Raw genomic sequence first — 27,390 nt, forward strand, 5'->3', positions numbered from 1 at the left:
TCACAGTGTTACTGAACATCACAAATGTCATATGACTACAGCCCTATGGGGAGAAGTTATGGGTCTCCACAGTTAATAGCTGCTGTAGCCCTGAGGCGAAGGCTGTGTGCTGTGCACCCTGCAGCTCTCCCTTAAAGCTGAGGTGTTCCTGTCTATCTCAGCTAGCCCTGTGCTTTTACAAGGCAGACCCTTCAAACTCATTATTTTTAAACACTGATCAATATTTTTTGAAGTTAATCTAGTATCTCTTTAAACAGAAAAGGCACTATAGGGCTGTAGGATTGATTTAAATCACATAGGTATTTCCAGTGTAGGAAGTGAGGATGCAGAGTAACCTCTGAGCTGCATTTCAGTTCCAAGCATTGTCCATCAAACTCGCTGCACTGCTGTGTTCAGCATCCAGCCAGAAAAAGGCCAGCAAGGTGCTGTTTTGGCATTAGATTCCTGCTCTTCAGGAATTGGTCTGTTTTCTTCTCCATACCTATTGCTTTCTAGACAAAGCCAATGCAACCAGCAGCATTTCCTATTCATAGTCCTCCTCCTCCTGCTCCTATGGCTACACTGCTGCCCCCAGCAGTGCCCAGCTACATTAGCCCTGTCCTCTACCACCCTGAAGAAGCTGCCAGTAGCAATACCATAAAATCAGCAAATACCTCTGCCAGAGAATAAATTTAAGTCTGTCTAAACATATTTTTCTGTGACTTAATCTATTTTTGAGCCCCAGCCTCCCACTATTGCTATGCATTAAACCTCTTTGCTGTCTACAGAATATATTTCATTGACTGGCTGGCATTTAGCATTAGCCATTCAGGAAAAACTCAGAGTAAGCAACTGTAGCTTTTTTAGGTCAGTACTTGGGGTGCAAGAGCTGCTGGAATCAGCAAGAGGAGAGCTTGGCTCCTCATAGATCACAGGGGTTTCTTTTTTGTGACCTGGGCACTAGGACTACAGGGTGACCTCTTACTGGTTCTGCATGGCTCATTGCACAGTAGCACAGGGAAAACCATCCGACATTACTCACACTGGGCAGTTATCAGCTTAGCAGAGAAGCTGGGAGGATTTTGCAAAAGCTTCAAAAAAGGGTTTTTCCCCCCATGGTGGGCTGCCTGCAGGTTCCCTTTCAAAGCCACATCGTACAGTAACATCTGAAAGAGATAGCTGGTGGAGGACCAGATGACTTCTGCTGATAAGAAAAATAAGGTTAAAAAAAGAAAGAGAGCAACAAACCTAAAAGCTCTGAATTGCTTAATTATGCTGAGCAGTGCAGGAGATGTTGGGAGGCTATGCATGCTGCCTTGTTACTTCCTCAGCTGCAAGGTAGCTGCAGGACTGCCTCCAAACCCAGTGAGTTTCACATAAGCCGAGTGCAGGAGAAGCCAAACCAATGCTGAGATGCTCAATATTTGAGTGTAAAACGTTGTCTGAGTAGAGAGGAAAATGGTTTGCTTGAAGATGTAAATGCATTCCTGTGCTACCAGCCTGGAGTAGTGATGGGTGGCACTGGGAGAAGGTGCGGGGAGAGCTTAAAGCAAGATATTGCTTACCCATAGCTCAGCAGTGCCTCTTCAGCCTCCCGGTTCAAAGGGAAGGAGTCAGGCTGGGCTGCAGAGTAAAAATAGCTCAGCAGACAGTGGAGTCGAAGCATCCATCTAACTGTCTCTGGCTGTGCGAGCTGGCGGAGGATGCGGCTGCCGGTACCGCGTCCCCCAAGCACCACCTAGCGGCTGTGCCACCCGCGGCTGCCCGGCGTGGGCTGCAGGCGGCTGCCGAGACCTGCATACGGCACGGCCCTGGGCAGGCTTGGAGGATGGTCCTCCTGGTTCCTCAGGTTTGTGTGCTGCAGGCCCAGAAAAGCCAGGTGGGGGGCTGACACGTGCCCAGCGCAGCTGCACTGAGCTCCCGGCTGTCTGCCCGTGTTCCTCTGGGGGCAGGCAGGGCTCCTGTGCATCACCAGGCACTGATGGAGATCAGATGAATCAGGGAAAGTGATGAAAAAGGAGAGTCTGTCCTTGTTTGTGGCATGGGGGAATTTGCAAGCTTTTGACTTCTGGACATCCTGGGCAGGTAGTGATGTGTCACAGCGTAGAAGTGCTGTTGTCTCCTCCACGTACCAGCCTTGGTGCGTGTTGCACTGCACTTGCGTGTGCCACTGAGCCAGGTTTTGATTCTGCCACGTCCGAGGTCCTGCATTACATTCCCAGCTTGAATTGTCCCAGCTTTGTGCACTGTGTCATTGCTTTCACTGTAAACTAAGCACAGTGGCATCTGCAGCCTTGACTTGTACCTTCAGCCTCTGCTCTGCTCTGCTATAGCAGAGAGTTCAGCTTGAGCCAGGCAGCCTACATCCCTGCTTACCTGCACTTCTCATAGTTGTGGGTTCCCTGCTCCATGCAAGGCTGAGCCCAGCGCTGGGGTGAGGAAGGCAGCTTCCCCCAGAGCTTGGTGACACAGATGAGCTGAGACAGGGCAAAGAGAGTGAGACAGTGCATCCCTCCCTTTCCTTTAGTCCACCCTGACCTCAGTCCTTGAGCAGAACAATGTAGGTACCAGCCCTAAAAGCCTCCACAGTGTTGAGTGTGTTGCTGGGCTATCATAACCTGCTCATAATCATTTAACCGAGCATCATGGGTTTAGGCAGTGCGTGCTCCATTCTGTCTTGTACCTGAACCAGCTGTGCAGAGATGGGGTTTTGCAGGCTGCAGTGTTGTCAGTGGAGGTGAAAGGTGCACCTGGAGATTTTAAGAGCAGTCTGTAAGAAGGTGGCATGTCTCCTGTGCAAGTGGGTATCGTGTCAGCTCCACACCTGCTGCAGAGTGACCTGCTGTCATCTGAGTCACTGTAACAGGAGTTCTGTGCTGTGGGGTCAGCCTTGTTCTGAGGTGTTTGCACAGCAGCCCATTTCTGATCCCTGCCACATGGTGAGGCGGTTCTGAACGACTTCTGCAGTAGGTCCGTATTGCAACCAGAGAGGGGAATGTAAAGAGAAAACATTTGCAGTTCTCTGCCGTGCTCTGCACCTGATTCATCTGCTGGGACTCCGTTTGTGGCGTGGTTTTGCTCTGGGCAGCCCTCCTCAGGCTGCTCCTACCAGCTCAGCGCTCACCGTGCTGCTCGGAGGGCTCTGCAGCAGCGTGGCCCCCTGGAGGAGCTGCTGGCAAAGGGCACAGCAGGCACCCATGTCTTCGGTGCTTTCAAAGGCTGCCATTGTCCTTGGTTGAGTTCTGAACCCCCAGGTGTGACGCGGGGAGGAAGTCTGTTATTTGCTTTCTCGCACTGTGGTTGGCAGCTGGGACTTTGAAGCTGAATAGCAAGTGATGGATGGGGACATCCGACAGGCAGAGCTGGTGGGAGGCAGTGTTTTCCAGCAGATGCACTTATCTGGCAGGGCAGAGATAGCGCATGCTGCAGACGGTTTCTTTTCTGCGCCAAAGGAAGAAAGGAGAGCAGGATGAAAGCACTCGCTGGAATCCTACTTATGTAATTTTTTAAAAATAAGAATCCTGTTTTCCAATAAAGAAGCTTCATAAATATTTGAGTTTACGTTGGAGCGTAAAACAGTTTGTCAGCATCAAAATTGTGGCTGTCAGCACGGAGGAGTTTTATTCTTCCTGGCACAGCTGTAAGAGCCACTAACAACAGCGTGTCCGAGGCTGCTGTGGGCCACGAGAGCAAGCAGGCAGTTACAGCCATTTCTTTATCTGCATGGAGGGTTTTGCTGCAGTGTCAGCGAATGGCTGTGAGGTGGGGGCTGTGCCAGCGGTCGCCTGGCTCACCCTGGGCACTGTGACCCCCGCTGGCGGTGTCCCAGCAGGCAGGGGCAGCGCTGGTGTGGCAGCTCTGGGATGAGGCAGGCTCAGGGTGTGTGTTAGGGAGCTCTCTGTAGGAAGGTGGCTCAGTCTGGGGCAGGGCTCCAAAGAGGGGAACGTCTCTGTGTTGAAGATTTTCATGACTTGGCTGGCCAAAGCCAGGGGTGACCCGTCCGAGTGTTGGTAACAGCTGTGCTGTGAGCAGGAAGACACCCAGAGAGCTCTTCCGTCACCTTGCTGTCTTTATGATTGTCCTCTTGTTTCTTGCAGGAAGAAGAAGGCGAGGATGCAGATATCTCTTCTGGTCCTTCAGTCATTAGCCACAAGATGCCTTCCGCCCAACCTTTTCATCACTTCGCCCCTCGCTACTCTGAGATGGGCTGTGCTGGGATGCAGATGAGAGATGCACATGAAGAAAACCCAGAAAGCATCCTGGACGAACACGTGCAGCGTGTGATGAAAACACCAGGCTGTCAGTCTCCAGGCCCCGGCCGCCACTCTCCCAAGCCACGGTCTCCAGAAAGTGGTCACTTAGGAAAGCTGTCAGGGACACTTGGAACAATTCCTCCAGGGCACGGCAAACACACAACGAAATCAGGAATGAAACTGGATGCAGCTAACTTATACCACCATAAACACGTCTACCACCACATCCATCACCACAGCATGATGAAACCAAAAGAGCAAATTGAGGCCGAGGCCACGCAGAGGGTGCAGAACAGCTTTGCTTGGAATGTAGATTCACATAACTATGCAACAAAGTCAAGAAACTACTCTGAAAACTTGGGCATGGCCCCTGTCCCCATGGACTCTTTAGGCTACAGGTGAGTCAGGGCAGCACCTGGGAGAGTCCCAGAGCTGCAGCTTCAGTAGGAAGCACTTTCATAAACGGGCTTTTGCACAGCAGTGACACAGGGTGGCTGGGCCAATTTTCTTATAGGACATGGCTTAAGGGCCTCCCACTGCACTTCCTTTCAGAGACGAATATGCTTCCTAATAGCACTTATAAATCTCTGTGACCTGGTGATGAAATCCTCTGACCAGGATTTTTAATGGCCTTGGTTATAAAGTGGCACTCCTGCTCCTTAAAGCAGCAGAGGTGCTGGGGCTTCCCTGTGCTCTGGGCAATGGTAAGGGTAGGGCTGTGTCTCAGGATCTGGGTAACAGAAACCAGGTTCTTAAGCTGTTTATGAGAGGACAGAAAGGTCCAACCTTTTGCAAGACCTAATTTTTTCACCAGACAGTTTCCTTTCTCTTCCTAACTAAGCAGTGGATGCTCTGATACTGCTGTGGCCTGCTGTCCCAAGGGGACATTCTCCCTGACGGGGCTTCTTTAGATGCAGCCCAGGATTCGGCTGGCTTTCTGGACTGCAGTATGCACAGCTCATGTTCAGAGTTTTTCATCCACCACCCAATTCCTCCATCTTCTGTCTGTGTGCTGAGAGGAGAGGGCGAAGCTCGTTCTCTGCAGCAGCAGGTTTTTGCTAGTCCTGTGTTTGAATTACTGCAAAGGTGAGGCTCAAGGCTACCTTGAATAATGAATGCTGATTGTAAGTGGGGAGTAACTGCAGTGGAGAGCTTGCTAGCTCCTCGAGGTGTGTTATTTGGGGGCAAGTCTTTGCAGTGTACTGGGGGTAGGATATTTAGTGACGGCAGGCAACCAGATCAGTGTGTAGGAACAACTTTCTGGGCTGGGAGGAGGGAGGCAGAGTGCAGGGGCAGCAGAAGCAAACTGCTTTCCAGGCAGATGGGAAAGAAGGGCCCCCACATCTGCCCAGCTTCCATAGGAAAAGGGCTAAGATATGGCTGGGTTGCTTCCACAAAGCATGCATGGATCAACCCAAAGCCCCATCTAAGTACAGAACTTCTCTCCAGCGTTGTCTGCAACATATGCTTATAGCAAATGTCGGAGGGCACGTTGAGAGTTGTCCTTTCTCTAGCACAAACTCCTAATTCCTGACTGTCCCCAAGGGTAGGAACGTCATAAGAGAAGAGTTCACATCTGAACAGTCTTGTTCTTTTTTCTGTCAGTGCTAATGAGCATACAGAAGTAGGGTAAAGCAGGTGGGTGATCAGGATGCGGGAGTGCCCGGTAAAACTGATGGCTGTGGCAATGACAGGCCAGCACTGTGCAGCCCCACGAGCATGCAGCTGCCTGGCTGCACCTCTGGGCAAATGGGCAGCACATTGCCAAGGAGGGGTGGGGTAACTGCAAAGATGTGCTATAGCCATAAATATAGCCAGGGTCTGTCTGTAACCGTGTGGTTTCAGTCTAGCTGCAGTCTGACGTGGCTGTGTTGCCCAGGTTGGTGACAGCCTGCAGAAGGCTGTCTGCATTAACAAAATGTTTTACCACAATATGAAGCCTCGGTTCAAGTGGTGGTGAGAAGCGAGTGCTTGGCATGGCAGAAGGGCAGTACGGGGTTTGGGGTGCTAGTGAACCAGTGAGCAGGTGTGGGGATGGAACGGGAAGGGCTCAGGGTTAGAGCAGTGATCTGACATGGAGAGGCAGCTGATGGATTGCAGCACCAGGCCAAACCCCGTGCTCTGAGCCTGTTAACCACGCTGGAGCAGAGAACTGAGGGTTGAACACAATGCTTCATGTGGCAGGAGATCTGCTGGGCTTCTTGCTGCATTGCTATGGCTCATTTGCCAGATGCGCTCCCTGTTTCACATGTGGCTGGACAGGGAGCCTGATGTGCCTCAGGTTAGCCAGCCTTGCCCTGAGCCTCAGCCATGGCATGGTCGGTTGAGCTGTAGTAGAGCCAAGCAGACCCTGGCAGGGCTGAATATGTCTAAGATAGACATGTCCATCCTCTGCCACTGTCTGTGGAGGTTTGGCTTAGGCAAAGCGCTAATGTCTCAAGCTTTGTTCTTGCAGTGGGAAAGCAAGTCTGCTCTCAAAAAGAAATATTAAGAAGACCGATTCAGGGAAAAGTGATGGTGCCAACTATGAGATGCCAGGATCTCCTGAAGACGTGGAGAGAAACCAGAAGATCCTTCAGTGGATCATAGAAGGAGAGAAGGAGATCAGCAGGCATAAGAAAACAAACCATGGGTAAGGGCTGGTAGAGTGAGGAGTCTTCATGCTGTCCTATTGCATCCCCTGTGTAAGGCATATGCAGGCTGTACAGTGATCTGCTGTGTTCCTGGAGGTGTTGAAGACAAGCATCCACCAGGCACAAGGGTTTAGGTCCTTTGGAGACTGAGGATCGCTCGGAGGCTTTAAGCATAAAGTTCATTTTCTTTCCTGAAGAATGAATTGTGGTGGTGGGAGAAGGTTGAAGCCTCAGAGGAATCTCACAAATTGCTGCTGTGGCTACAAAATGGATAATGTGGCACACAGCAGGCAGTATTTTTGCTTTAGGCACTTGCTGTACATAAAACAGTTGTTACTCGTGCATGGTGTTGATAGAAATGTAGGACCTGCTGCACTGGAGTCATTGGTCCTGAGTTAGCAGTTTAAGAGGGCTCAGGCAAGGAGAACTGGGTTGCCCAGCGTTTGGGCTTGTCGAGAGCATCCTCTGGGCTCACCTTGCCTCTCTAGTGCCAACAGTCTGTCTGTCTCCAGAATCTCTCCATAGTCCAGCAGGTCTGGCCAATCTCAGGGAGAAAAAAGACCTGTTTTCACAGTGCCAGTGACAAGAGGGATCTGGGGTCTCACCCGCATTGCCACCACTGCGTTAGTGACTACTGGGGAAACCACGGTTGTTTTTTGTCTTGTTTCACAGTAGTGGCTGAGATAGGTTGCTCTGCAGGCAGCTGGGGCCGTGCCAGAGCCATGGGCAGTGCCGCAGGGGCTGGCAAGGATGAGCACACTGCTGCAACATCCACTGCCCAGCAGTGGCTCACAGCCTGGCAGTGCACATCAGGGCGGCTTCTGGCTGAGTGAATTTGGTCCATCGTGGAGCTGCCTTTTGCTGGGTTTGTTTCTACTGTGCATTTCACGGCAGCCCTGAAACACACTGGTGATCTCTGTGTTAAGCTTGGGTTGCTCGCCCAATGTCTCAGCTGAACACTAGAGAAGACAGTGCTGCACTGCCCTGAAACCTTCTCTGGGGGTGCAGCGGGTTGGGTGGTGCTCCCCTCTCCCTCAGAAACCACAGCACAGCCATGCTGCAAGGAGCATCCCAGTGCTTGCGTCCAGCTGCAGAAGCAGTGCTCCATCTGGATGTGCACGTGTGCAGAGTGACTGGGCAGCCTGTGTAAAACCTTTGTATTTGTGTGTAGCTCTTCAGGTGCTAAGAAGCAGCTGTCCCATGACATGGTCCGACCCCTCTCCATCGAGCGGCCTGTTGCAGTGCATCCGTGGGTCAGTGCCCAGCTTCGGAACGTCGTCCAGCCTTCACACCCTTTCATCCAAGATCCTACCATGCCACCCAACCCAGCACCCAACCCACTCACCCAGCTGGAAGAAGCTCGCAGGAGGTTGGAGGAGGAGGAAAAGAGAGCTGGAAAACTCCCACTGAAACAAAGGTATGGCCAGAGGGTCTGAGTGTACGTGGGAGAGAAAGGGCGGAGGCTGCTCTGTGGCTGGGCAGCCATGGGAGGTGCTCTGCTCCAGTTTTCAGTGCTACCTGAGTGGAGGCACCTGCAGAGAGGTCGGGGAAGCCTCCCCAGTCTCTCTGACACGGCCCCTGATGGTGGTGCAAATGCCACAAGCTGCCTTAAGGCTTGGGCTTGTGTTTTGTGGATTGGAAGTCTGGAAATGTTCTGAATGAGCCTGGGCAGGTGGAGCCTGTTTAGAAATAGCATGTGAGGGAAGAGCTCTCTTCACAAAACTAGTCAGCCTCCGGCTTGCTGTACTCTCCTCATCTTCACTGGCACACTCATAGTTCCTTCACACACAGTGGTTGCAGAGTTCTCGGTTGGTGCAGTAGCAGAATTCAGCAGAACGCAGCAAAAATAAGTGCAGAAGAATATATATTTGCTCTTTATCTACATCTCGTTCGGTGTTCCAGCAAAGGCCGCTCATGGCAGCTCAGGGGGAGCACTGCACACTGCTGCAGCAGTATTGTTCTCTGCATGCCTGCATCCACTTCCTGTGACTCAGCTCAATGCCTGTTGCAGAGCTCATTCTTCTGCTCCCATTTTATCTTTCAGGGAAGATGAGTTGCAAGGCACACAGAGCTCTCAGATGAAAAACATTTTGGAAGTGCTTGATAATTACTGTTGAGAACTAAAAGCACTTTGACCATTAAAAAGCTTTCACAATGGGAATTGCTTGTAGTCACTTCACTGCTTTATAGCTGTGTTCTGAAAACTCTAAACTTTGGAGTCTGATGCTCAGAAACACAAATGTAATGTAAAGAGCAAGCTCCTCTAATTGCTGAACTGCAATTATTTTTGCTTGCAGTGGCCATACAGCAGACTTCTGCATATTTATGTCGGAGCATTGATTGGAAGCTAAATAATTAGAGGGCTCTCCCACGTCAGGTTGGGCCAGGCTTATTTGATCTACCTTTCAGTTGGTGTAATTGGATAGGGTTTATTTGTGGAGTCATTTGTAGTCATATTAGATTCATACACCTTCCCAAGAAACGTCTAGGTGCAGATGCACACTTGGGAAACACCAGCATGGGCTTCATACGTGTGTCTTGAATACTCTAATAACAACTTGGCAGCTTTTGTAGAAACCCCATGGCATTTCGGTGTATGCCCTCCGGACCAGCAGGAGAACAGGCTGAGCCACGCTGGGCTGTTCTGCTTTCACACTTGGGCTGCCTTCTCACAAGGCCTGGCAGTTTTCCTGAGGATGCAGGGGTCCCACTGACCTGCCTCATGCCTGCAAAGCCAGGGAGCAGTGCTTGCTGGTGGGGAGCTGCTAATGAAAAGCAAACGTGCCCGCACCTGGTAGCACACAAGAATGGATGCAGCCCCTGGGAAGTGAAGGATTTCTTGATGCTGAAATCTCTCCTCTGGATTTTGGCAGGACTGGGTGCTCCAGCTGGGGCATGCCTGAGCTCACATCTTTTCAGAGGGCTCCTGCTGTGATTAGCAGGAGAACACACTGTGCCTGCTGTGTACAGCTGTGTACAGCTAAGTGCCCTTTCTGGTGCAGTTACCTGGCTCACAGGAGCTGCTCTGTCCTGGCACAGCCCTCACTATCCATGTGCCTGCCCTGCTCACTGCCATCACCTGCCTGCAGTCCCGATGGGGATGTCAGCCCTTGTGACAAACACTGCAAAGGGAGCTGAGGCCAGAAGAAGGAACAGAGCATTACCTGTGTGTGTTCATGGAGAGGGCACACTGCAGACCCAGGGGATGGGTGCAGATGGAGGCTCCAATGAGGCAGGGCTCAGGCGTGCTGTGGCGGAGCAGCACACTCAGCAGGGGCCCATCTGGGTAAGAAGTGGTCTCAGGAGATTTCTGGGCGATGATGACAGCAGAGGTGGTTGTGTTGCCATGTTCTCAGGAGAGATATGCCTGGAAAATTGTGTTGTCAATGATTTCTTATTCGTCATCCCTGCTTCAGTTCGCTAGAGATCTGGGGATGCGTGTGTATTCTGTGATGCTCTGAAAAGTGATGTTCCTTCCTGCAAGGAGACACTGACCCTTTGGCTCTTGTCCCATCGCTGTGGGGCCTCTTGGGGTCATGTCAGAAAGAGCCAGGAGGCTCTTTCTCCCTCACAGGCTTTCCAGAAGCCACACTGTTCACACAGCCCCTTTCTGAGCCTGGGGAAGAGGAGCACAGCAACCAGTCTGAGGTCACCCCAGAGCAGCTTTTCAGGCACAAATTACGCAGCGGGAGGAGGAAGGCTCCCAGCCATTGGCACGATCCTACTCTGGCTTCTACCGTGGCAGAGCTTGGGGGGCTCGAAGTGTTGGTTGTACCAGTCCTATCTGCCCCCCCAGTGACCAAGGAGCTGCCCCCCAGCAGCCTGAGCACCATGCTGCCTGTGCAACGCATGTCGTCATGTCCCTACCAGCCTCTGTGCCAGCTCCCCTGGGCACCAGCAGCTCTCTCATAGTCATGACTCGTTTCCAGCAGCGCTAAGAGAAGCTTAGGGACTTTGAGGTTTTCCAAACCCCTTCAATTAACTTCTGGCTCACAGGATGCACAGAATTTGCCTGAATTTATGACCCATTTTTCCTTTAAATGCATGATTTTTTATTTTTTTTTCCCAAGGATGATTCAATTTCTTAATGTTTTTCTAGCTAAAGGGCATCCTGTGCTTTGATACAGGGATGGGTTCTAAGAGCCCTGCTGGCACCAGGAGCACCATCGCCTCTCGGGATGCTGCAGTCTCTCCAAAGGCCTCCAGGGCAGAGCAGGCACCAGAAGCATTGTTCAGCTGAACTTTAGACCTCTCATGGCTTTAGAAAGAGGTGACAGAATTTTCACTGGTCTTGGTTTGCAATGCCAATGTTTATGTGGGCATGCTACTAAAAAGGTGCTGTGACTGCACGCCAGTATTTAAAGGTTAGGGTCACAGCCACTTCCAGAATTGCCATTAGCTCATGTGCTCGGCACATTCTGTTTTTATAGCAACTTTCCAGTCGTATAAATACAAAATCATCTTTTTTTTTTTCTCTTTTTTTTTTTTTACCCCGTGTGCCTTTTAAATAATTTTAAAGCTGCCAAATTTGTTTTATGTGATTCTGAAAGAGCAGGCTGCCTCTGGCTGAGACCACACATGCCAAGCAACGCATCTGTGTAGGCTGCTCAAATGTTTGTGCAGCATTTACGGTGCCCCAGATGAAAGGCTCCACACAAGTGCAAAGTACCCTTATTTTTATGGTTGCTACTTTTGTCTGACTCTGGAAATGAGGTGAGGACTGGGCTGACGCTTTCAATCTGGTGATGGCAGCACATAGCAAATGCCAGTGTGTGTGGGCTGGAGGCGGGGAGCAGACCGACATCCCGAGAGGCAGGGAAGTGTGAGCGGTTCCAAGTCTGCTCACGGGGGGTTTGAGGATGGTGTCTGCCTTCCAAAATCCAGCCTGCACTGCAGTCAGGGCGTGTGTCAGCCGGCAGCCCAGCCAGGCCTTGCCACCCTGCATGGCTGGGACAGGACAGGATGGGATGAGCAGCAAAGCATCCAGGGTATGGCACATCCCACTGCCCCGCAGCTGCACGTGGGAGCTCCAGGTGCTTCACAGAAGCAGTTGCTAGCTGACGTGGATGGCGCTTTCTTCTCCTTGTCTGTCGTGGGTATGAAGGCTTCTCCTGCAGACTGAACCCTGGGAGCCATCACCAAAGCACTGCTTATATCAAGGTCCAGGTAGCACTGCTTGTACTGAGGTCCAGGTAGCAAGCCCTGAAGCCCGAGCACACTGATGCACACAACTGTGACGTTGGTTGGCTGCAATGGGCCTGTGATGCTCTGCTTTGCCCTGCCCTAACCAATTGCTCTCAGAGTTCGGTGCTGCAGGAAAGCCACTTCAAAGCCTGTCCCTGGGCTGGGTTTCTGCAGCATGAAGGGGCTGAGCTGGCACCCCTGCCGTCTTCCTCCTAGCTGTGACCTGGCCTCCATCCAGCCTTTCCAAGTGCGGACGTGTGCCAAGAAAGGTGGTCAGAGTAAAAGATGTTTCCTGAGGGCCCTGAGTGTTACTTTGGCACCTCCACACAGAAAGGTCCCAGTTCTCTGCAGATAGGAGAAGGTCCTGACCTGCACCCCCTGCCTGGGCAGCTCCTTACCCAGACCAGCACCCAGTGCTGGTGATGATGCTGGGCCTGTGCTGGACGCCATAGGTTCATACTCAGGATGTTGCTTGTGATTTTGTACAACAGGTTGAAGCCCCAGAAGAGACCGGGCAGTGGTGCTTCCCAGCCGTGTGAGAACATCGTGGTTGCTTACTACTTCTGTGGAGAGCCCATCCCGTACCGTACCCTCGTCAAAGGGCGCGTGGTGACGCTGGGACAGTTCAAGGAGCTGCTGACCAAGAAAGGGAACTACAGGTAAGGGCTGCTTGCCACGTGCAGTGTGGTGCCAGCAGACTGTCAGCACCCCCTGGCAGGTGCCACCACCAGGATGCAGCCATGTTGCTCCTGTCAAGGCGAAGGAGGTACGTCAGGGGAGCTCCTGGGGTTCTCAGCAGCCTTGCAGGGTTATGGCAGCACAGCAAAGGCGTCTGATTGCCAGGGGACGTTCCATTCACTTAGAAAAGTAAGTCCCAAAGTGAGCCAGGAATGCACTTCTTAAATTAGGGTAGAACTCATACTTGCATCTGTAATCCTGCCTCATGGAAGCGGGCTTACGTTTGGGTTTGACTGGGAGGGTCTGGCTGTTGAAGAGGCAGGTTATGAGGACGTGGGAGATTGGGTTTCCTACCAGAAATATCCTGCATCACTGTTTGCACCCCAAACAGAAGTTGCTTGCCCTACAGGGCTGCACAGTGTCCGGGGTTGGCGAGGAGCAGCATCAGCCAGTGCTTGCCAATGCTGTGGGGAAGTCCCCAACTTCCAGAGCCATTTCAGCTCCCAGCATTTCCTCCAGTGTGAGCGGGGAGGCTGGGCCCTGCTGAGTCCCAAAATGCCCGTCATTCTGTAGCACCAGGCGTGGGATAGGAAGCTCTGCAAGGCACCCCCTCCAAGTAGGAGCTGTCTGGGGAAGAAAGCCTGCTTAGGGATGCTCCAGGGCCCTGCCAGCATCAGGACCTGCAGCCAGCTTTTGTGAGAGCTGAGAATGGGCTGGGATTCAGAGCCTGAGCTCCTCAACGTGCCTGCATGCATTCTGACTACCGTCAGTAAGAGATGGCAGGGGCAGATGCCAGCCTCAATGTCTGCTGGGGCTGCTCCCATTCATCGTGAGCTCACGGGCACGGAAGTGCTGCACCCTATGTTTGGGTGTCACTGTGGTGTCCCACGTGGCCCTTAACCCCTCTGTGTCCCCGTGTTTCTGCCCTTTCAGGTATTACTTTAAGAAAGTGAGTGATGAGTTCGACTGCGGTGTGGTCTTTGAGGAGGTGCGGGAGGACGACACCATCCTGCCCATCTTCGAAGAGAAGATCATTGGGAAGGTGGAGAAGATCGACTAGGCTCCAGGGCTGCAGAGGCATTGAGGAAAGGACTGTGAAAGACTCTGGGACTGGAGGAGAAAGAAGGTCTGGGGCAGACGCTGGCGGTGCTACTCCAGGAGGTGCTGGGCGAGCCCAGGGCGCAGCCCGCTCTGTGCCAGGACCTGGGCAAGCTCTGTTGTGCCATGGGAAGTCGTTTCACCCCACAAACCTGCCAGTGGGAGCCTGGGCTCCCTCTCCGTACCGAATATAAGTGTAATGTAGCATTGTACAGTGCATTAGAAAGTGTAAAATGAACTTGTTTACTAAAGCTGCATATTTTTGATATATTGTAATAAAAGGAAAATATTTCCAATGTCACAGTGCTCTTATGTAAATGTAAAACATACAGGTACTGCAGAACTCACCCAAAGTGTACAGCCATCCGTCAGACTCCGTGTGCTCCTCACTTTCACAGCACCCTTCCCTGTCCCCTCGGTGTGGATGGCTCTGAGCAATGCTGGGGTGGGGTGCACCCGGCCGACAAGCTGCTGTCCCCCACTCACTGCTGCACTCCAGAGGGGCCCTCCACGGCGGTTCTGCACACCTCTGAAGATAATTGAGCCATTCTGAACGAGCCGGGCTCTTGCCTCCCTGGCAGTCGCAGCTACTGGACCTGGTAGGGTGGTTTTTCTCCTGAGCTTTCCCAAGGGAAGGGAGGGTGGGTGCCAGTTCTCGGTGCTGCGGGCTTCCCATGGTGCCTTCCACCAGGGCAGGGCTGTGGGCCACCAGTGAGGGTCAGCTGCTGCTTGGTGCTGCGGGGCTGGGCACTGGCATCCCATGCCCTGTGCTTGTCCCCCACGTGTGCCTGCTCCTGGGGCAGACATTGCCTCCTGGAGGGTGCTGCAGCCCCACGGAGGGCTGGCAGCCGTGTGCAGGCCCTCAGTGCCAAGGCTGGGCTTTGGCCAGGGGAGTTGCCTTAGGAGAGAGGTAGTATGGGGAGGAAACCGATTAGACACTCCAGTCTGAGGACAAAAACAATCATGTTATGAGTCCGGTGTCCTCTGTCAGGTTCTGTGTCTGTGGGGAGGCAGCTGAGGGCACTGTGGTCCAAAACCAGCAGCAGCAAAGGAGTCGTGGGGCTGTTGTACGGCCAGGTCCCCCGAACACTGCAGTCACTGTAAGGGGCGACGACCGGGGTACAGATGGGACTGAGCTCAGCTCCACCTGCCCTCAGCCCTGCCCTTCCCACCAGCCCAGGCTGTGCTCTGTGCCCCAGCAGCCGCAGCTCTGCACTGGCCCTTGGGCAAACCCAGTCCCTGTGCCCCCAGCGCCAGCTCCTCGGGGGTCCCACGTCAGCACCTGCCCTGCCCACCCGTGTGCCCCATTGCTCACTGCTGCTGCAGTACATTGGGGCACAACTCGGCTGCCTGCGGGGCTGGGGCCGAGTGGCACCGTGTGGGGACAGCTCAGCCTCTTGTACACGTCACCGAGTGCCTTTAAACATGGTTCTGTGACTTGCCTATCACTACGTGAAGTCCAGCAAAATCTGCAATCGTTTTCAGCCAGGGAACAGTGTTACGAACGTCTTTCCTCCCTCGTTTTTAAGTTCTGATGGTGTTGTGTCTGGTGAGGTTGTTACCATGCCTGGGATTTCCGTCTCCCCCTTTTTTTTCTCAGGGGGTTCCCTGTAAATATGTACATTTGCTGAGCGCAGCGTCGTCCAGCGGCCGTGCAGCCCTGGTGACGTCTCCTGTGCATCCTCATGTGCTGACTTGTACAATGATCTTTTCAAAGGTACTTGGATAAAATGAAATAAAACCCCACATCCCGGTGCCTTCTGGTTTCTTCCTTCCCCGCGGAGCAGACATGGGAGCGGGCTGAGACAGTTGGTGAATGGGAGCAGACAGAAGGGCCCTGCTTTGGCCCAGGGCCGCGGGCACACGGTGGGGCTGCCCACGGGGTGGGCATTTGGGTCCCAGAGCCATTGCTTATGGCCGGAGAGCAGCAGCTCAGAGAGAGGGGACGGTGCTGGGGACCGAGGGAGTGCCAGGGGGGTCCTGAGGCTGTGAGCCAGGCATTGGAAAGGCTCCAGAGGACTCTTTGGAGCCCCGTTTGGGGCCACAAAGCTGAAAGCCCTCTGTGGTTCCTTCATCCCCAACACCCTGACAGCTCAGCCCCATGCCTGGGGCAGCACGAGGGCCAACCTGGGCTGCCTGCAGCGCTCTGACACTGCAGGGTCAGAAGGATGAGCATCGCAGCGTGCCCAGGGCTGTGTTGGGTCCAGCATCACGGGGAGGCAAAGGCAGCACCCCCTCCATGGGAATGCTCAGTGCTGTGGGTGTCTGAGCCCGAGCTGCCCGTGGGATGGATTCTGCCCTGCACACCCCAGTGGGCTCAACCCCCCCTTGTGGCACCCACCAGCTTCACTGTGTCCCCAAGAGGCCCAGCAGGCACCATTCAGTGCTGTGTGCCCCCCCAGCAGAGGCTGTCAGCTGCACCCCACAGACACAAACAGAGCCCGCATCATTTCCAGGGTCATTTATAATGCCCACTGCAGCAGGACGGGGCTCACAGCTCCTCCCGTGCTTCAGCTGCACCGGATGGGCTCGGTGACTCTGTGCTGTTCTCCGGGGCCTTGGACACCTACAGAACGTGGTGGTGAGACAGGGATGGACGTGTCCCGTCTCCATCCCATGTGTCCTGCAGGGTCTGTGCCCTCGGTGGCAGCCCCTGCCCAGGGATGGGGGCACCTCACTCACCGTGGGTGGCTCCTCCGGCAGCTTCCCTCCATTTTCCAGGAACTTGGAGAAGGTCTCCACGTCTCGGGCGCTCCTGTATTCAACCATCTGGAGCCGGGGGACAGGAGGAGGACACAGGGTGACGTCTGAGCCTGGCCTTCCCCAGGTGCTGGCAGAGCCAGGGATGCCCCACACCCGTCCCTGCCCACCTTCCTGCCCGGCCCAGCAGGGAAGTAGTGCAGTGTTGGGTATCCGCTGATGGTGATGTTCTCCAGCTCGTTGGCCGTGGCGTCCATCTCAGCAATGACGATGTCCTCGTGGTCCTTGTAGCGCTCGCCCAGCTCCTCCCAGGCAGCCGCCATCTCCTGGCAGTGGGTGCACCATGGCGCATCTGTGTGACGGGCACGGCGCTGGAGGTCACGGCTGGGCTGGGGGCACCGGGGGTGGGCGAGGGGTGCGGATGCCGGAGTGGTCATGGAGAGGGGCTCAGCCCCATGATGGAGCTCAGGAACAGAACCTCAGCACTTACAGAACTTCACGAAGACGTTCTTGGTCTCATCGAACGCCACCTGCTCAAAGGTCTTCCCCACGAGCACTTTAACGGGCCGCGTGTCCCAGTCCTCGGGGGGCTCTGCGCTCAGCAGCTGGGGCTGTGGGGGCAGCGGGGACAGCAGCAGCCCACACTCAGCAGTGCTGGGACACGCGTTCGGGGCCGGGTTCAGACCCAAGCACCCATCTCCTCACCTTCACCTTGCCGTCCAGCACTGCCCGCACGAAGTCGCGTACGGCCGTGGCTGAGAAGGCGTCCTCCTCCATGCGGTACTTGCGGTTGTTCTCCATCTTGATGAAGCGCAGTGTGGGCGCATCGCTGGGCTTCAGGCCAAAGAAGGGCAGAACGGTGGCACCGTACCCATCCACATCCACCACCACGAAGAGCACCTGGAGGGGGCGATGGGCGGCGCTGAGGCCGTGGTCCCCCAGGTCCCATCCTTGCTCGCCGTGGGACCGCCTCACCTCGCCCCGGAAGGTGCCAGCAGCCACACGGAACTCATCCCGCAGCGCCTGCTGCTCTGCTACGGAGGTGTTGAGGAAGAGCAGCATGTGGTGGGGGATCTTGGCCCCAAAGATCTGGCTGGAGGTCTGTGGGGCAGGAGGAGGGTGAGGCCGGGCGCCCCGCAGCCACGCCGGGGCTGGGGCGGGTGGTAGCCGTACCTCATTGGAGAAGTCCATCACCAACTGCAGGCTGTGCACGCGGAGCAGCCGCGTCAGCTTGGCCACGTCCAGGCCCTGCTCCGGGTCCACGGGGAAGTCCGTCCGCCCCTCATCGAACTGCCGGGCGTGGGACAGTGAGCACCGGGCCCCATCACAGCCCCACCGCCCCCACCCCGCTCACCTTCTTGAAGAGGCAGACGGTGTCGGCCGACAGCCCATACGCCTCGAACAGCTCATCCGCCTCGGCCACCCCGAACGCCACATCCACCACCTCCGCGGCCACCTCGTAGAACGCCCGCGCCGCCTCCCCGCGCAGGTCCTGCACAGCCCCACCATCAGCACCGCCGTGCCCGCAGCGCCGCCCTGCCCGCCCCGGCCCCGGCCCACCTTGAAGAAGCCCACGGCGGCGATGTCCCGCGCGCTGACGAAGGCGGCGGCGGTGTCGGCGTCGTGCAGCAACGTGGCGCTGGGCCCGGCCCGGCGCTGCACCCAGAGCGCCATGCCCTCGGCGTCCATGCGGCCTGAGCACGGAGCGGGGCTGCCACCGCCGCTACGGCCCTCACGGCCGCCACACACTGCCACCCCACCGCGTGCCCCCACCCCCCCCGGCACATCACCACCAGCATGCTGCCGCCCCACCGTCACATCGGAGCCGTCGTCAGCCCTTCACCGTCACCCCCCACCCGCCCCGTGCCCCCGCACAGCCCTACCGCTGTACGCCACAGGGTGGGTGCGATTGCCGTCGCGGAAGAGTTTGAGCGTGGGGAAGGCCTCGATGTGGAACTCGGCGCTCAGGGCCGTCTGCGCCACGGCGTCCACCTTGCCCAGCCGTGCTGACTCCGATCCGTTCCTCAGCAACGCGGCCGCACGGGCGAACTCGGGGGCCAGGCGGCGGCAGTGCCCGCACCACGGAGCGTCTGCGCGGGGCCCGGTGTCACCGCAGCACGGCCCACGGGGGCATCCCCAACCCGGGGGTCCTCAACCCAGGGGTGTCCCCAACCCGGGGGTCCCCAGCCCAGAGGTGAGGCTGAGGGCACCTAATGGCACATGGGAGCCGCCACGCCCCCACGTCTCATATCCCAACCTCATGTCCTCTGCCACAAGGTCCGTGTCCCTGCTGTGCCCCCCCCCAGGACCCCGCCCTCTGTCCCCACCCCACCATTCAAGCTCAGTGCCTCTCTGCCAGCCCCGGTCCTTCAGGCCCTCTCGTTGGCCCGTCTCGCACCCCGCAGCCCTTCCCTGTCCCCCCGCCCGCCCCACGGACACTCACAGAACTCCACCAGCAGCAGCCGGTGCTCGCGCAGGGCGCGCTCGAAGTTGTGCTCGTGGAGCACCAGGACGCCGTCCTCCTCCTCCAGCTCATCCGAGAGCACCTCATCCTCTTCATCCTCCTCCTCCTCCTCAGCCACCACCACCTCCCCGTCCTCCTCCCCCCCCTCGGCCCCCCACGCCGGGCCCAGCCAGGCCAGCGACAGCAGCAGCCCGCACAGCACCGCGCCGCCCCGCATGGCGCCGTCCCGCTGCCAAAGCCTTCGCACGGGGAGGGGGGCAGATAAGGGCGGCGGGGCGGGAGGTGCAGTGCCGTGGGAGCTCGTGGCCCTCCGCTACTGGCTGCCAGCAGGCAGATAAGGCAGCGAGCAGGTGGCGGATTTCCAGACACACGTCCCCGCGGCGGGCCCGGGCCCGGGGGAACACGGACACGGCAGTAAGAGACACGTCTGTAGGGTTTAATGGCGATGGAGGAGCACAGCCTGCGGCCGGGCGCAGCTCAGCGCGCCAGCAGCGCACAGCGATGGAGGTGCCGCGAGGATGAGTCGGGCGTCGGTATCAAAAAAAAACGGCGATTAAAAATAACTTTGGTTGCCAAGACCACGACCGCGGGCGCCCGCTTTGCTAAGGGCCCCCCCCCACCTTCCCGTCCGGTGGGGCGGCGCGGGCGGCAGGGGGTCCCCGGGGCGGCGGGGGGGAGCCCCGCAATGGTGGGACCGGGGGGAGGTCTCAGTCCTCCCAGCCCTTCCGTATGCACAGGCCCCACTCCCAGGCGAGGTGCTCCGTCTTGTCGTCGTCGGTGACCAGCGAGCGGACGCGGTAGGAGCCCCGCACCAGCCGGCCCCGCGGCACCTCCTCGGCCGGCGTCACCACCTCGTACTCCTCTGCCCGCGGCGCGTAGCTGCCCACCATGAAGACGTCGCGGTCCACTGGGCGAGAGGGCGAGAGGGGTTCTGTTGGGCAGGGCCGGGCGGCGCCGCCCCACCCCATCCCCGACCCCACTCACCCGGCCGGCCGCGGCGGTACGTCAGGTGCAGGCACTTCAGCCCGCACACGATCTCCCTGTTCACCTGCGGGGCACAAAGGGGCTGTGAGCGGCTCCGCGCGGTGGGCTCCGAGGGGAACCCACCCTACAGCCCCACACCGCCCTGCGATGCGGCTCCTCGGGATGGGCACCGAGCAGGGCCAAGGGGGGCGCGCGGCCTGGTGGCAGCGATGCCGGGCGCAGTGTGGGTCCCTGGGGCGGGCGGGGACCCCCAGAGAGGCACAGAGCCCACAGGTGGGTGCCAGGTGTCCGCGGAGAGGGGCCTTACCTTGAAGGACACCTTCACCCTGTAGTCCACCCCCTCCTTCAGCACGAAGGGACGGCTCTGCAGCACCTCCAGGTCTCCTGCGGGGGGCAGATGGCCCCGTCAGCACGGCACCCATCCTTCCCCTCCTCCTCCTCCCCCTCCTCCTCCTCCTCCTCCCTTCTGCCATGGAGGACCCGCAGCACTCACCCGTCAGGTCCATGGTGATGGGCCCCGGCGCCTGCTCGCACATCAGGGTCAGCTTCGTCACCTGCACGTTGGGCACGCTGGCATCTGGGGACAAGAGACGCAGTGTGGCCCTTACCCGTGGGGTTGGCACCTCGGGCTGCGGAGCAGGAGGGCTGGGGGCTCCTGGGGAGGATGCCCACGTGCCCCAACGGGCTGCACGGCGCAGCCAGAGGACAATGGGCTCCGGGCAGCAGGGCACCTCGGCTCGGCCCAAACCCTTTGTGGATGAGCCCACGTTAAAAGCCCCGTGGCACAGCCCAGCCTGGCCCAGACCACGTAGGCACAAGGGCAGCCCCTGGCTGTGAGGGGCCCGGCGCTGACAGCCCCCCCGCGGCCGCTCTCTCCGTCTCCGCCATCCCAATGAATTCCCCGGTCCCTCGTAACCGTTCCTATAGCAACTGCAGCGGTGATCCTGTAACCAAGGCAACCGGGGTCCCCGGGCAGCATTACCCACAGCAGGGGATGCCGGGGTCTCCCTGCAGTGGGGTGGGCACAGGCAGCGCCCGCGGGTGACGCGTTTGGGACGTGCCCTCCCCATGGAGATGCCTCCAGAGATGGGGACACCGCAGCTCCCTGCGCCCGCTGAGGCTGCATCACCCGGTGTGACGTGTCGGGGCGATGGGATGCTCGGGGTGTTGGGGTAATGGGGTACCCAGCCCCGGCCTTACCCACAGCCACGGGGATGTTGCCCAGCAGCGCCTGCTTGTACTTCCGCAGGCTCTCATCCCCCGGGTCCAGCTCCTGGATCTCCCGCAGGCTCTTCTTCTCCGGCGTCTTGTACGCCAGGGCCACGTCGGCATCCTCCTCCTCCTCCTCCAGCGACAGCATCACCCCCTCCTTGTCAGCCATGATGTCTGCGGGGCACAGGCAGTGGCAGTCCGGGGACGCCCCAGGGACCCCCACGCCCCGGGGACGCACCAGCATTGCCAGGCTGGGGGAGATGAGCTCAGATGGATGCGCGTGATGGCCCCCAGGCTGCCATGCGGCAGCCGCGCTGTCCCCCTGCTCGGGGCCATGGTGATGCCAGCAGGCTGCGTGTCCCCGGGGCTGCGTGTCCCCCGGGCCCGGTGGCACAGCGGAGCCCAGAGGCGGCGCCGCCGGCTGCGTTTCCGCACAGCCATGCAGCGAGATGAGCCGTGGTGCTACGTGTGTGCGGCTCGGGGTGCGTTTGCAGCCCGCAGCGCCCTTCGCGCACGGTCACCGAGGGGGGGGATCCCCACCGCCATGCAGCCCCCTGGGCACTGCCCGCCCCACAGCCCCGCCGGCTGCAGGCACAGCGACAAACCCACGGGGCCGGGTCCGACGGTGGGCGCGTGCCGGGCGGGGTGGGGGGGACGAGGGCCCCATCCACCGCATCGTGCCCGACTCCAGGAGCCCACGCTACGCGCAGGGCCCCGCGCTCGGCCCCGGGCACGTCTCCAAGCCCCGGGAGAAGGCAGCGGCCCCGCACCTCGCGGTACCGCACCGGGATGCAGCGCCGGCGGCTGACCGGGATGGGCGCTGCGGGGCTCCCCGGGCTCTGCCCCACCTGTTGTTGAAGGCTGCGGGGGCGATGCTCGGCCCGCGTTTTCCCCCCCCTCCCTCCCCCCGAGCACCCGACGCTGCCCCCCGCCCTCCCGCCCCTCCGCCGCTCACCTCGGTAGCACAGCGTCAGCCACAGCAGCTCCAGCAGCTGCCCGCCCGCCTCGCACACGTCCAGGCCGAGCATGGCCGGGCCGCGCCGGGCCCCCGGGGGGGCTCTGCAGGGGGAGGGGGGTCCCGCGGCTCCGCACCCGGCGCCCGCTGCGCTCTCCCCGCTGCGTTCGGCGCTGCCCGGCGCGGCCCGGCGGGGCGGCGGCGGCGGCGGCGGCGGCGGTTCCCGCAGACGCGGCGGCTCCGCTGCCCGCCCCCGCCCGCCCCCGCCCCTCGGCGCCGGGCGGCTCCAGCCCCGCTCATGGGCGGTGTGACTGCAGTGAGCTCATCCGCCGCCCGCCCGCACCGCGCCTGTCCGCACTGCCCGCGCCGCGTGCTCTGCCCGCAGCCGTCCCCCCCGCCCGCACGCCGCGAGCCGAGCGGCAGCCGCGGGATCGGGGCGTATCCTCAGCCGGCGGCGCTCAGCCCCGTGTCCTCAGCGCACCCGGAGCTCTGCCCGCACCCCGCACCCCGCACCCCCTGCCCGCACGCTGCGAGCGCTCAGCCCGTGCCCCGAACGGGCCCTGAATGCGCCGTCCGCCCCTCGCGTGCATCCCGCACGCACCCCGTACACCTCCCGCATATACGCGCCGCGCACATCCCGTGCACCTCCTGCACACACACACACCCCGCACACACCCCGTGTACCTCCTGCACACACACACATCGCATATCTCAAATACCCCCGCATATATACACACACCCCGCACACCCCATACACACACCCCATACACACCCCATACACACCCCATACACACACCCCATACACACACCCCATATACCTCCTGCACACGCACACACACCCCGCACACCCTCTCGCTCCCCGCCCTCTCCCCGCCCGCCGCCCCTCGATGGGCTCCGGGCCCCGACGGCCGCCCCCCGCACCGCACAGCCTCGCACTGCCCCGCACGGCCCCGCACAGCCCCGGGGGGCACCGGGAGGGCAGCGGAGCGCTGCAGCCGCGAGGGGGAGCGCAGGGCGGCCGGGCGGGGCCGGGCGGGGCGGGGTTGGGGCCGGGGAAGCCGCAGCCCCAGGCGGAGAGGAGCGGAGCGGTGCGGTGCGGTGCGGTGCGGTGCGGGACGCGCACCCGCTATGACCATCGGCGGTCCCCGCGGCGGCGGGCAGCCCCGCCTGCAGATGCCGTGCCTGGGCAAGGTGAGCCGGCACCGGGCGGGGACGGGGCGGGGAGCGGGCGGGGGCACCGCACCGGGCGTCGGGGTCCGCGAGGAGTAAAGTGGGGCTGCCCCGGCCCAGAGACAGCTCTGCCGGCTGCGGGGTGCCCCGCGTCCGGATCGTCCCCGCTCCCCGTGCCCCCTCTCTCTCCGCCGCGGGGCTGAGCGCGGCCGGTGCCCCGCAGATGGAGCGGATGATCGTCAGCATGCAGGACCCGGACATGGGCATCAAGATGAGGAACCAGAGGCTGCTCATCACCGTCATCCCCCATGCCATGACAGGTGGGCTATCGCGTCCGGGGCGATGCGGTGGTGGGGAGGGGAGCGGTGCCACCCGCGCGACTCCGAGCGGTGCACGGGGACGGCCCTCGGGCGGCACGGCACGGCACGGCACGGCACGGCACGGCACGGCACGGCACGGCGGGCAGCTCCCGGCGCTCAGAACCGCAGTTGGGAGCGATGCTGCGTCGGCCGAGCGCTCCCTGGGGAGGGCGGCTGTGCCCCGTAACCCCGCGTGCCCCCTGGGACCGGGGAACCGCACCGCACCGCACCATAGCGCTGCCACGATCCTCAGGGAACGACATCGTGGAGTGGCTCATCCAGAAGTACGGCATCTCGGAAGAGGGTGAGTGCCCGGGGCGGGGCGGGGGGGGTCCCGGCAGGTCTCGGAGCCGCCCAGCAGCCCCCGCTGCCCCCACTCAGAGTCGCTGCACCTCGGCAACCTGATCGTGAGGCACGGCTACATCTACCCGCTCCGGGACCCCCGCAGCCTCGTGCTGCGTGCCGATGAGTCGCCGTACCGCTTCCAGGTGGGTGCCCTCTGCTCTCACGGTCCCGGCACCAACCCCACAGCACCCCAGTGCCGCTCAGCCCGGCCCCTCTCCCCTCAGACCCCGTACTTCTGGACCAGCACCAAGTGGCCGGCCACCGAGCTGGACTACGGTAGGTGCCCACCGGCTGAGACCCCACAGACCGCAGTGGGTCCCGGCCCCGCTGAGCGGCTCCGTTCCTCTGCAGCCATTTACCTGGCCAAGAAGAACATCCGCAAGCAGGGCGAGCTGATCGAGCACGAGAAGGTGAGCGGTGCGTGCGATGAGTTGTAGGGCCTCAGCTCGCCTGGCATGAGGGTGCAATACGGGCGCTGCCCCTGTGCTGGAGCAGCAATAGGACCCAGGGCAGGGCAGGGGTGCGGGTGCCACGCTGCGCCCACCCGGCTGCTGCCCCGCAGGACAACTACAACCTCCTGCACAAGAGGATCAACCACACGTGGGACTTCGTGGTCATGCAGGCGCGGGAGCAGCTGCGGTGAGCGTGAGGACATGATGGGGATGGCGATGGGCGGCGGGGACGGGGCAGCCCCCGGGTGCCAACCCCCACTGCTCCTGCACGGACAGGGCAGCCAAGCAGCGGCGGAAGGGTGACCGCATTGTCATCGACTGCCAGGAGCAGGCGTACTGGCTGGTCAACCGGCCCCCGGTGAGGACAGGCTGGGAGGGACACAGCCGGTGGCACTGTGCAGCCCAGGCACGGCCGGGTGGGTGTGCGTGGGGGTCCCCCCAGCACGTTGCTGTCGTTGCAGCCGGGAGCTCCCAACGTGCTGGAGCAGGGCCCCGAGCGCAGGAACTGCCACACCACCCGCGTGCAGCTGGTGAGCAGGGCTGGGCCCATGGGGCTGTGTTTGTCCTTGTGTCCCATTGCCCCCACTGGCACGGCTAAGCAGGGAGGGCTGTGTTTGCCCGTGCACCCGCTGCCCTCTGTGCCAGTGCTCTAATCCCTGCGCTGTGAGCCCCGTAGCCACCAGCCCTCCTCTCTAACTGCTGCCTTTTCTCTTCTCTCCTCCGTGTGCCGTGCCATCTGTCCACGTAAGTGTCACCAGCCCAGGGCCGCTGCCATGCTGCAGGGGGAGGGAGGTCGGGTTCATGCTGGGATGTGTCAGTTGGGGTGGAGGCACGCGGCGCTGGCTCAAGGGGTACACAGAGAACCCCTGAGCCCTCACCCAGCCCTGCACATCTCTTCCAGGCCAAGAACATGGACTACTACAAGCGGGAGGTGAGTAGGGTGTGGGGCAGCCGTGGGGCTGCTGCGGGGCGCAGGGCCCTGACTTGTGTCCGTGGCTGGCCCAGATCGAGTACTGCAGGAAGGCCATGGCCAGGACCAGGGTGAAATCATCCATCTGCCTCGAAGGGTGAGCTCCATCCTGCAGCGGGCTGGCAGCCCCCCTCAGCACGTGCCCGATGGTGATGGGCAGAACCGAGGCCATCGCAGAGCCCAAAAGTGCACCCCCTCCCTGTGCTGGCCTCATGCATCCCATGAGAGTCAGGGCCATGGTGGGCAGCAGGACGAGGCCCAGCCCTCCCAGCCACCGCTCCCTGCAGGTACCTCAAGTTCAATGAGCAGTACGTGCCCCACGACCCCATCATGTCGGGCTGCCTACCCAGCAACCCCTGGATCACCGACGACACCACCTACTGGGCCATGAATGCCCCCACGTAAGCACCCCTGGGGGCCACCAGCCCCAGGATGGGTGCGGGGAGAGGACAGAGGCAGCCCTGCACTGTGGGGGCCGTGCCTGCAGCCCCCAGCCCTTCCCACACGCTGCCTGCAGGGTGACGACCCCCACGAAGCTTCGGGTGGAGCGCTGGGGCTTCAACTTCAGTGAGCTCCTGATGGACCCGCTGGGCCGCACACAGCTCCTCGAGTTCCTCAAGAAGGAGTTCAGTGGTGAGTGAGCCCCGTCTGCCACCCCGCCTGCTGCTGCACCTCACACCAACTGCCTCCACGCTGTGTGGCTTTGCCCTGCCCTTGGGCCCAGCTGGCACCTGAGGAGGGTTTGCCCATGGGTGGTGTCCAGCACCATGTCCTCCCCAACGCCATGTCCCCATCCCAACACCATATCCCTCCTCCAGCACCACCTCCCCATCCCAGTACCAGGTCCACCACCTCCCCATCCCACCACATCCCTTCCCCAGCGTCACCTTCCCATCCCCTACACCACGTTCTCATTCCAACATCACATCCCTTCCCCAACGCCACCCCTCCACCTCAACGCCACGTCCCCATCTGAACACCACGTCCTCTTCCCGGCACCGTCTCTCCCCTCCAACGCCACGTCCTCCTCCTCAACGCCACGTCCCCACCCCAACATCACCTCCTCCTCCTCAACACCGCGTCCCCTTCCCCAGCTGAGAATCTGAGCTTCTGGGAGGCGTGCGAGGAGCTGCGCTATGGGGAGCAGTCCCACATCAATGAGATCGTGGACTCCATCTACCAGTGAGTGCCATGCGGCGGCAGGGCCGGGTCCTTGGGATGAGGCCATCCCAGCCCTCCATCCCAGCACGGAGCCGGTGTTGGTCACCGGGTACCGATCCCCAGGCAGTTCCTGGCTCCCGGAGCCACGCGCTGGGTGAACATCGACAGCAAAACCATGGAGCGGACGTTGGAGGGCATCAAGACGCCCCACCGCTACGTGATGGACGACGCACAGATGCACATCTACATGCTGATGAAGAAGGTGGGTACGGGGCGGGCAGTGCGGGGACGCAGCCTCGGCCTGACGCTCCGCTCCCCCAGGACTCCTACCCGCGCTTCCTCAAGTCGGAGCTCTACAGGAACCTGCTGGCCGAGGCCGTCATCCCTCCGGAAACCAAGAAGCGGTGAGGGCAGTGCTGGGCCCCGTGGTGCCGAGGGTCCCCGCAGCGCTCAGCCCGGCTCTGCCCGCAGGGTGTTCCCCTTCATGCGCAAGCAGCGGCACTCCAGCCCCAGCCCGGCCCTGCTCCTGCCCGCCGGTGACACCGAGGCCAAGGGAGAGGAGAAGAGCAGGAGTCCTGCAGCCGTGCCCGAGGAGGAGAGCTAGGCTCTGCCCCAGCACCCTGCCCGCAGTAGCACTGAAGGAGAGAAGCCATACGTCCCCGGCAGACCCCACTCACTGCTCCCAGCCCCTTCCTACCCCCAGAGGGAGCTGGCACCCGGCCTGCCCCATGGAGCAAACACAACATAGGCAGAAATAAAGGATCCCACGGGGAAAGCACTGCGGCTTTGCGTG

The 27,390-nt window shown here is 59.9% G+C and overlaps 4 protein-coding genes across 11 annotated transcripts in view; 2 read left to right on the forward strand and 2 right to left on the reverse strand.

Moving 5' to 3' along the window:
* The window catches only part of AXIN1 (axin 1), a 76,644-nt gene extending 62,518 nt beyond the window's left edge, over positions 1-14,126 (forward strand). For all 6 annotated transcript variants that reach the window (XM_046900558.1, XM_025155050.3, XM_046900560.1 and 3 more), the window contains 5 exons: positions 4,077-4,630; positions 6,688-6,864; positions 8,037-8,282; positions 12,541-12,708; positions 13,661-14,126. In XM_046900558.1, coding sequence (XP_046756514.1) covers positions 4,077-4,630; positions 6,688-6,864; positions 8,037-8,282; positions 12,541-12,708; positions 13,661-13,787 — 1,272 coding nt within the window. In that variant the 3' untranslated portion in view covers positions 13,788-14,126. The remainder of the gene's footprint in view (positions 1-4,076; positions 4,631-6,687; positions 6,865-8,036; positions 8,283-12,540; positions 12,709-13,660) is intronic.
* Positions 14,127-14,736: 610 nt separating this feature from the next.
* On the reverse strand, positions 14,737-19,223 carry PDIA2 (protein disulfide isomerase family A member 2). Its single transcript, XM_015294614.3, has 11 exons — positions 18,969-19,223; positions 18,409-18,615; positions 18,086-18,219; positions 17,880-18,017; positions 17,699-17,815; positions 17,501-17,626; positions 17,231-17,425; positions 17,016-17,136; positions 16,696-16,877; positions 16,508-16,594; positions 14,737-16,391 (listed from the first exon to the last, which is right to left on the reverse strand). The coding sequence occupies exons 1-11, from the start codon at positions 19,204-19,206 to the stop codon at positions 16,317-16,319; spliced, it is 1,620 nt and encodes a 539-aa protein (XP_015150100.1). The 5' UTR covers positions 19,207-19,223; the 3' UTR covers positions 14,737-16,316.
* A 181-nt stretch (positions 19,224-19,404) lies between these two features.
* ARHGDIG (Rho GDP dissociation inhibitor gamma) lies at positions 19,405-22,385 on the reverse strand. Of its 2 annotated transcripts, XM_046900712.1 has the most exons (7): positions 22,339-22,385; positions 22,141-22,225; positions 21,174-21,359; positions 20,467-20,550; positions 20,281-20,357; positions 19,974-20,037; positions 19,405-19,896 (listed from the first exon to the last, which is right to left on the reverse strand). In XM_046900712.1, the coding sequence occupies exons 2-7, from the start codon at positions 22,211-22,213 to the stop codon at positions 19,697-19,699; spliced, it is 684 nt and encodes a 227-aa protein (XP_046756668.1). In that variant the 5' UTR covers positions 22,214-22,225; positions 22,339-22,385; the 3' UTR covers positions 19,405-19,696. The 2 variants fall into 2 exon arrangements, with proteins under 2 accessions (XP_046756668.1, XP_003642211.1); XM_003642163.6 differs by having other exon boundaries at positions 22,141-22,385.
* An 815-nt stretch (positions 22,386-23,200) lies between these two features.
* RGS11 (regulator of G-protein signaling 11) lies at positions 23,201-27,375 on the forward strand. 2 transcript variants are annotated; one of them, XM_015294616.4, is made up of 17 exons: positions 23,201-23,331; positions 23,534-23,630; positions 23,923-23,973; positions 24,051-24,157; positions 24,239-24,290; positions 24,366-24,424; positions 24,577-24,653; positions 24,743-24,824; positions 24,928-24,996; positions 25,374-25,397; positions 25,472-25,533; positions 25,724-25,837; positions 25,954-26,069; positions 26,531-26,618; positions 26,721-26,859; positions 26,919-27,001; positions 27,069-27,375. In XM_015294616.4, the coding sequence occupies exons 1-17, from the start codon at positions 23,269-23,271 to the stop codon at positions 27,199-27,201; spliced, it is 1,416 nt and encodes a 471-aa protein (XP_015150102.2). In that variant the 5' UTR covers positions 23,201-23,268; the 3' UTR covers positions 27,202-27,375. The 2 variants fall into 2 exon arrangements, with proteins under 2 accessions (XP_015150102.2, XP_040503567.1); XM_040647633.2 differs by having other exon boundaries at positions 24,637-24,653.
* Positions 27,376-27,390: the final 15 nt, after the last annotated feature.

This window comes from Gallus gallus, chromosome 14, assembly GCF_016699485.2.
Source record: "Gallus gallus isolate bGalGal1 chromosome 14, bGalGal1.mat.broiler.GRCg7b, whole genome shotgun sequence".
Classification (NCBI taxonomy): Eukaryota; Metazoa; Chordata; class Aves; order Galliformes; family Phasianidae; genus Gallus; species Gallus gallus.